The sequence below is a fragment of the Panthera uncia genome, assembly GCF_023721935.1.
Source record: "Panthera uncia isolate 11264 chromosome B3 unlocalized genomic scaffold, Puncia_PCG_1.0 HiC_scaffold_1, whole genome shotgun sequence".
In the NCBI taxonomy this organism is placed as follows: domain Eukaryota; kingdom Metazoa; phylum Chordata; class Mammalia; order Carnivora; family Felidae; genus Panthera; species Panthera uncia.
In genome coordinates, this window is record NW_026057582.1 from 31,438,661 (window position 1) to 31,447,518 (window position 8,858).

The window sequence follows — 8,858 nt, forward strand, 5'->3', positions numbered from 1 at the left end:
AGAAGGTGGGGTGCTAACTCTGCCTCCCCCCCACCCTCCCCCCGCATCCCTCCCAGCACAGGTCAGAGAAATGGAAAGCAGCCTCCAGTTGATGGCTGAGGCAAAATAAAAGAAGAAGTGCAGAAAGCTCCCGAAGGGAGAGGATGCCGCTTTATTATCCTGCAAGTCAACTGTGGGAAATAACCGTGTTTATTTATTTAGGACTTCTGGCCACTCTGCGGGCTCAGGAAACCTCTGAGCCCTCATCCCACACTCACCCATCGCCCAATAAACATTGATTAAGAGTGCCCCATCTACCAGGCACTGGGACACCCCTCTGCAAGTTCCAGGGCCCATCTGATCATTCATTCATTTAAGAACGCTTGACTTCACTCACTCCTTCATCCAGCCACCCATTCATTCAGCAGAGCGCCACTGAGCACTCCCGTGTGCCAGAAGGAAGAGGTGCTTCCCCCATCCCCAGCCAGCTGCCTTCCTGCCTTAAAGGGCTTAGTCCCTTCAGGGCCTCAAAACTAAGCTAGACACCCTCAAAGATGTCCAGAAATGCCTGCTGCTGCCTCAGCAGATCCATAGCCTCTGCTCCTCCAACTGTCCTCCATGGTTAGACCCTTCACTTGTGAGCCACCTTGTGAAGAGGGGTGCCGTGGAAACACAGTTCCTGCTCCCTCCCAGAGGTCTTAGCTTTGCTTTCACGTTGACCTAGCATCTCTGGGGTTGGGAGCTGAAACATTAGTTGGCCCTGAGTCAGCCGAAGTGGAGGAGACACTGAGGAAGGGTAGGATGTGACCTCTGCGGGGCTTTAATTTCCTCTATCCAGCGCCTCCCTGGCCTTACCCGGCAGGCACCACCCAGAACTCTTCTACCTGGTATCTAACCCCCCGTTTACACGCCCACACCCACAGCTCATTTCCTGTGGCCCTGTTCTTTGATCTTGAGACTTGCAGACCTTTGAATGTCCCATGGGTACCTCTAACCCAACACCTCAAAACAAATTCCTCACTGATCACCAAAGCTGCTGCTTCTCCTGCGTTGCCTTTTGCAGAGGGGGGCAGGGCGAAACCCCTGGTCCTCCAGGCAACACATCCAGGGGTCATCCCCGATGTGCCCCTCCCCTTGATGCTCCACAGCCTGACTGAGACCCCTGCCCTGCGCATCCACAGTGGTGTCCTATGGGCGTACCGCTAGTGCTAAATCAACAAATATTTCCTGAAAGTCTAGTACGTGCAGACACTGTGGAAGAGGCTGGGAAGATAGAAATCAACAAAAAGCAGTATGGACCCCAGAAAAGAAATCTAGGAGTCCAGATCACCCCTCCTTGCTCCCCACTCCATGCCAGACATGGCCATGAAGAGATATCCCCACCCTCAATCAGATCACGGGTAGCTGGAGAATGGGCCAAGGAACTTCATCCCATCCCAAGCCTAGCTGGAATAGTCCAGAGATGGCGCATGCATCACGGATTGGTGACCAGTGAATGCTATTCCCCTTCTCCCCTCTTCTAAAGGGGAAGTGTGTAGCTGTTCTCCTGTTTTCCCACCCACACTGCTTACTAAGCACGTTGGCGAGGGGTAAATGCATCCTTTGGCTCTAGGCTTCAGGACTATGAGGAGCTATATCTGGATCAGCCCGAGAGACCCAAGATCTTGGGCTTGGAGCCAGTTGGAGCCTCTGGATGGGAGGCGTACTGCTGCCCTTTCTGGAGGGGACGAAGGCACTTGGAGCTCTTTGTGCAATTCCTGCATCACGTGACACTGATGTCCGTGCTTTCCTTCTCTTTCCTTTCCACTAGATGGTGAGCTCCCCACCTTTGGGCTCCCAGCACCTCGCACGTGGTAGGCACTGAGCGGATGTCTGCTGAATAAAGGAACGAATGAATGAGCAAAGGAATGAATACCTAAATATTGTCCCTGTCTCAAGTATAATCAACAGGGGAGAAAAACACAGAGAACAAATGGGATTCCTTGACGCATCCTGTGACCTCCAGTGGCTTTCGCTCTCCCCCCAGGCAGTGGCCCAGGACGCTGTGTGAGTGGGGGCCCAGTTAACACCGGACTCGGGTTCTGCCGTTGCTTCCTCCCGGGCTCTGTTCTGGTCACACTAGCCTCATGTTCTTTGAGCCTTCCCCTCAGCCCCTCCGTTCCTTCTGGAAGGCTCTTCCAGGTCTCTGCATGGCTCCCTCCTTGACCCTTCTGCAGGGCTCTGCTCAAACTTTGCTTCTCCGGTGAGCCTTCCCCAACCACTACCGGTAACACTATGACCTCAGCGCCACGCTCACACCCCCTAACCTCCCTCCTTGTTCTATATTTCCTTATGGCACTTAGTGTCATCTGGTGCTCTACGTGTGTATTCTGTTTATTTTATCTTCTTGACGGCTTCTCCCCACGAGAATAGAAGCTTCACAAGGGCAGGGGCCATCTGTTTTGTTTAGTGCTGGACCCCAAAGCCCAGAACAGTGCCTGTGTGAAGGTAGGCTTCAAGATCAATGGCTAATGAATGCATGAGCAATGAGCTGTCATGACCTCACTCGTCCCCCTTCCCCCTCCCACACACATGTACTTGGCTAACACATTACTTGGAGCTGAGATGGACCAAAGTGGGTGGCAGGGTAGTTTCTGCTTGCCTTGGGGATCTCCTTCCCACTCCTATCTCCTGGCTGAGCTGTTAATCACTGTCCTCCTGCCCCACCAACACCTCAATCTCCACCACGGGGATGGGCACAAGGCCCAGGAGAGTGCACTCCCGGACACAGGGATGGATGAAGGAATCGTCACTCGACTCAATCTGGGCCAATCAGAATCCATCCTGGAACTTTTTTTTTTAAGTTTATTTATTTATTTAGAGAGAAAAAAAATGTACACACACACACACACACACACACACACATGCAAGTGCAGGGGAGGGGGAGAGAGAGAGAGAGAGAGAGAAAGAGAGAGAGAGAATCCCCAGCAGGTTCTGCACTGTCAGCACAGAGATGCATGCAGGGCTCCATCTCACCAACCGTGAGATAGTGACCTAAGCTGAAATCAAGAGTCAGAGTCTTAACTGACTGGCCACCCAGGTGCCCCCATTCTGAGAACTTTCTGTAAGATGAGCTCTTATGGTGCCTGGGTGGGTGGTCCAGTTGATTGGGTGTCCGACTTTTGATTTTGGCTCAGGTCATGGTCTTTCATGGGATCGAGCCCCACGCTGGGCTCTGCACTGGCAGCATGGAGCCTGCTTGGGATTCTTTTTCTCCCTCTTTCTCTGCCCCTCCCTTGCTTGCACGTGTGCATGTGTGCTCTCTTTCTCTCAAATAAATAAACATTAAAATACATACATACATACATACATACATGCATTCATACAATAGGCAGGTTTAAAATAAAAAGATGAGCTCTTTTCGTCATCACTGCTAAGCTTGGGAGGCAAAGTCTTCTTGCCTACCACATGAAGAAATTTTGTCTGGAGAAGGAAGCCAAGAAGAAACAATCAGAGCCAAGAGACAGAAAGAAAGCTCTATAGTGATGTTGTTTGGGGTTCCTGGGACTAGTCATATCTGATTCAAATTCATCTTGGGTTTGGGGTTTTTTTTTGGTATCTGTCTATATCTATCTGCCTATCTACCTTCCTACCTACCTACCTACCTGTCTATCTACTACCTATCTGTCCCTTTGTGTGTGTGTGTGTGTGTGTGTGTGTGTGTGTGCTTAAACTAGTTTGAGTTGACTGTCCTTCTCTAATAACCAAAAATCCAGAGATGTCAGTCCCTCAGTCATTTCGATGGATAGAAAATCATTCTCCAAAAGTAAGAAACAAATCAAAAACCAAAACCAAAAAATGAGCCACCAATGGCAATGACACAGTTTGGTGGCAGCCATCCATTCCAAGACATCAGGCTGGTCCCTGGAATCTGGCCGAGTGACTTGAGCCCAGAGTCAGGAGGGGTAAGCCCAGCCTTCCCCAGCAGGCAGGGCTGTGGTCAGGCTTTGGGGTAGGGGGTGGGCGTTCCATCTGGACAATAACTTAAGAGCCCCCTGGAGTTGCCCGGGTGAGGAAGGAGGGTTGGGAGATGGTGAGTGACAGCCTCCTGGGCCTCCCACAGCCCTCCAGCCTCCTCCAACAGCTCTTGGCTGACGTTTAGACGGTGGCCTCCTCCCCAGTCTGTCCTTTTGGGAAGTGCCCAACCCAGCACTTCCACGTCCAACAAGGTCAACCACATCTGAAATTGTTTAAGCTGAAATAATGAGTCTGCTCTATAAAATGGGAAGAATGATTTCTCATTTTGGAGAGTTTTATTTTCAGTCCATCACTTCAATTAAACTTTGAATCCTGCCTGACCTGCTTCAGGTTTTTTTCCAGCTAGATTTGCTTACTTCTTCTTGACTGCTAAATTTAGGAAACAAACAGCAATGGGGGAGGTTGAAAATAAGAAAGGAAAATATTTTCCACATCATTTTTAGCAAAAAACAGTTCAACCCCCAATCCCCAGGCCTTGTAAACTTTCTTTTAAAGCACACATGTACCCCTAGATTGAAGATTTGAACAACTCAAACTCCTTTTAAATAACTGCTGTCTAATTTCCTTTTACTGCCAGTAAAACAGGTACCTGCTGGGCTTGCCTTTCACTAAATTTCAGGGAAACTGCAAATAAAAAGCCTCTGGTTCTATATTATGGATGGCTCCTGACTTTTTGTCTGAGTCTGCTCTAAACCCAAAACACCTGGCGAACAAACTGTGCTCCCAACCACTCCCCACTCCCCTGGGAACAAAATCTCATCTGATGCTGTGTCCTAAGTTGAAAGACTGCCATTCATCAGGAGGGCTGGGAAACCAAACACATGATTCACCAGCTCTGAGTGCAAGGTGTCAGGCTCCCAAATGAAAAGGCGGGTCCCACAGGGCCTCCCTCCCGGCAAACCCAAGCCGCTGGGTTCTGGGGAAGCAGCCAACCCCCGCTTGGCCCTATCCAACCAGACAAGATGCTGGGGTGGCACAGGGCCGGGGACCTCAGCCTGGGCACAGGGAAACTCGCCTAGGGTGTTCAGGGTCCCTCAGGGGCCTGCTCCAGACACGTCCCCATTTCCGTTTTCACATGACCTCGAAGGCAGTTACATAAGGGTTACCAGCCTGGCCTTGGAAATCTGAGGGCTCTGGGCTAGGATGCCAGTGTTGACTGCTGTCTGGCCTTGGGAAGTCACTTCCTGAGCCTGCTTCTTCACCTGGAAAATGGGGATTATGGTGAGAATTAAAGGAGATGATGTAGATAATGTGCTTAGCACAGTCTCTGGCACATACATTGTAATTATTCATTATTATTAGCTCACCTGCCTTTTTACCAGTCGTTGTCAATCTTGGCTGCACATTAGAATCAGAAGAATCAGAAGATTTAAAAAGTCCCGATGCCCAGGCCCTACCCGAGACCAATTAAATCAGACACTCTGGAGGTGGGAGCCTGGCATCAGGAGTTCTTAAAGCTCTCCAGGTGTTCCAAGGTGCTAGCAAGGCTCAGACGCCGCTTTATATCGAGGCAGGACGGAACCAGCGCTAGTCATGGGCTGGTGAAATCACAGGACGGAGGACTAGGAGGGACTTGGAGGTCATCCCCCCTGACCCTCTTTCCAAGGAGCCTCGTCATGGGTCTGGGTTTTGGCCTCCGTTTGTACTGTTTCACCATCAGCAGACCCAACTGGAACTCAGCTGGAACCTTCACTGTTACTATAGAAACTACCACCTTGAAACACATGCCCACATGCCCTGGAGGCTCTAGTTCAATTACATGCCAAGGACCACAGGGTAAGGGCCGCCTGGGAAGCCCACCTTGGGCTTCCACTTAGATTTCCCGTCACAACCTGACTTTTCCAAGGGCGCTGATGACCGCGCAGTTTGACGGCACCCGCGGTCTCACCAAGAAAGAAGGGGAGTGCATTCCCCAGATGGTCTCTGTTCAGGTTCAGGGAGATTCCAGGTCCAACCAAGCTCCCTGGGTCCCCTATCCCACTCTCTGCTTGGCCCAGAGGTCATCTGCGGACTCTGAGGGTGGGCAATGCTAGGGACGCGTGGTGGGATAGCTCCGTTCCCAGCTGCTTACCTGTTTACTCGGCTTGAGTAGAGCATTCCTGGGTCTGTGAAGGGTCCCAGAACCCTGACTTACTGTCCCCAGCCACCCCCCCCCCCAAGTCTGTTGCAGCTGCTGCAGAGTGAGGAACGATTAGGTCTCCGCTGCAGTAATAAGCTGATGCCAACAGCTCCCTGAGGGCCTACTATGAGCTGGATGCTATACTAGGTGCTTATTTCCAGCTTCAAGTCATCCTGCCGAGTGGGTGCTCCTCTGATCCTGATTTTACAGAAGTGGAAACCGAGGCCCAGAGAGATAAAATAACATGCCAGCGTCACACAGCTGCTGAGTGGCTGGGCTGGGACTGGAACTGAGGCTGTCTGGCTGCGGAGCCTAAGCACAAAGCTTTCTCTGTGTGTCTTCAGACTACTCCCGGGCGCAGATGTGCTTGGCAGCCCCTTCCAGTACTGAGTCCCTCAGCTCCCAAACAAGCTGGTCTCTGGTGCCCGGAACACAACCAGGCCCTGACAAGTGCAGGCTGGAGGCTGCCTCCCCGTTGGGCTCAGGGTTCAGAGCATCAGCTCATGGCTCAGATGGGGACTTGCCCAGTGCTGTCATCTGTTGGCCTGACACAGGCATGGAAACACTTCTCTGCTTTGGCTAGAAAGGACATGGAAAAAGTGAAAAGTGTAAGAGTTTGTGTTACTCAGACCAAAACAGCACATAACTAAATTTCCTTGGGTCAGTCCTGGCCCTCCTCAGTCTTTCCGGCCAGGCATGTCCTCAAGGCCCCAGTGAACTTCAGCAGCTGTCACAGCAAAGGGGGACAAAGCTGATTCCTGTTCAGGTTCTTGTCTGCTTGACCATACCAAGCCCCCAAACGACACAGCTCTGCGACTGAGGAAGGAAGGGAGCAGAACAAATGGCCAAGACAGGGCCACCTCAGGGCTCCCCGGGCCCCCACAAACACACTCCTGGCCAACATATGGTGCAGATCACACAAGTGTAATGTGTCAGTGTTTGTGAGTTACCATTGCACTTCTGGTGTTTCATATTCAGAAACCATTGAACTTGAACCTGTCAGATATTAACTAGAAAAATAAAAGCAATAATGGGCCATATAATACACAGAACACATCCAGTATGACTATTTCAAGAGGGTCAACGGCCTCCTGCCTCACCCACTGAGGCTCAAAGCGAGGCCAGGTTCAAGTCCAACCCATTAGAACTCAGCAAGGCCCTGATCATGGGCCGGTGCCTCAGTTTACAACACTTTTTGGAACAAAAAACCAAATTAGAGTAGTGAACTGGCACAGTACATTATTGACACTGTAGATCAAGTTTAGAGGTACATTACCTGTGCTTCATATATACTCTAATTAATAGAATTAAATAACTAGGTTATACCCACCAGTAGGAGAGAGCATTATAAAGGCAGACTTTTATTTATTTTTTTATATTTTAGTTAGTTGACCTACAGTGCATTATTGGTTTCAGAAGTAGAATTCGGTGACTCATCATTTGCACACAACACCCAGTGCTCAGCACAACAAGTGCCGTCTTTCATACCCATCCTCCATCTAGCCCATCCCCCACCCACCTCCCTCCATCAACCCTCAGTTTATTCTCTATCATTAAGAGTCTCTTGTGGTTTGTTTCCCTGTCTTCTCTCCACCCCCCTCTTCCTATATGTTCATCTGTTTTGTTTCTTAAATTCCACCTATGATGAAATCGTATGATATTCGTCTTTCTCTGACTGACTTATTTTGCTTAGCATAGTACACTCTAGCTCCGTCCAAGTGGTTGCAAATGGCAAGATTTCATTCTTTCTGATGGCTGAGTAATATTCCATGTATTCTACATCTTCTTTACACATTTCGTCAGTCAGTGAGTATTTGGGCCGTCTCCGTAGCTTGGCTATTGTTGGTAGTGCTGCTATAAACATGGGGGTGCGTGCGTCCCTTCCAATCTGCATTTTTGTATCCTTTGGGTAAATACCTAATAGCGTGATTGCTGGATGGTAAGGTAGTTCTACACAAAGGCGGACTTTAAAAATCAAATTAAGCAAAAAGAAAAAGGAGGGGAAGGGGAACTGGGACAAAAAGCACGTGTGACTTTCTTTAAGGGGCACTCCATTGCTGGGGCAAGTACATGTCTCCACAGCAGCACCGTGCGCCTAGATGGGCACCTCCCCCACAGCCCAGCATTCTACCCAGGTGCAATATACAACGTGGCCAAAAAATCTGGAAACGGGGATAATCCTAAAATTTTTTAATGGATAGAGTTCTTTTGATTAGTTCTGCTAGGATATGCTAAAGCTGCAGCTCTGATTTCAAGCAGAAATCAGAGACACAATCTGATCGTGGCTGAGATCAATAGAAATGTAGTGTTATGCACCTCATTCGTTGCAGTTTCGCACAGTGCACCAAACCATACGTTGTTAATGAGCTACAACACAATGACCATGTCATGCATTGTAACGTAATCTAAATAAACCACTTAGTATATATGTCGGTCCATGTTTTTCCTTGACGGCCACCCTGTGGTTAAACAGAACCTTAAAGGGAAGATGTGGCTCATTCTTGAAAAAGGCTCAGTGATACAGAGGTATAACTCCTCCCTGACTTAATCTATAAATTCAGTGAAATCCCGTGTGTTGGCAGCTGGGGGGGGGGGGGGGGGGGGGGGGGGGGAGGAAGATTCAACCAGAAGAATTTAAACATGAGTGATCAGGAAAAATCTGAAGAAAAGAAAAATGAAGATAGGGAAATAGGCCTACCAGATATTAAGACATATGAAAGACTGCAGACTTTATATAGCAAGA

At 49.5% G+C, this 8,858-nt stretch overlaps 1 protein-coding gene across 1 annotated transcript in view; it reads right to left on the reverse strand.

Annotated features, from left to right (window-relative positions):
* GALNT16 (polypeptide N-acetylgalactosaminyltransferase 16) overlaps window positions 1-5,722 on the reverse strand; it is a 40,167-nt gene extending 34,445 nt beyond the window's left edge. Inside the window, exons 1-2 of the mRNA XM_049614083.1 lie at window positions 5,651-5,722; window positions 5,103-5,198 (exon numbers count right to left, since the gene is read on the reverse strand). Of these exons, the coding sequence (XP_049470040.1) occupies window positions 5,103-5,198; window positions 5,651-5,722 (168 nt within the window). The remainder of the gene's footprint in view (window positions 1-5,102; window positions 5,199-5,650) is intronic.
* Window positions 5,723-8,858: the final 3,136 nt, after the last annotated feature.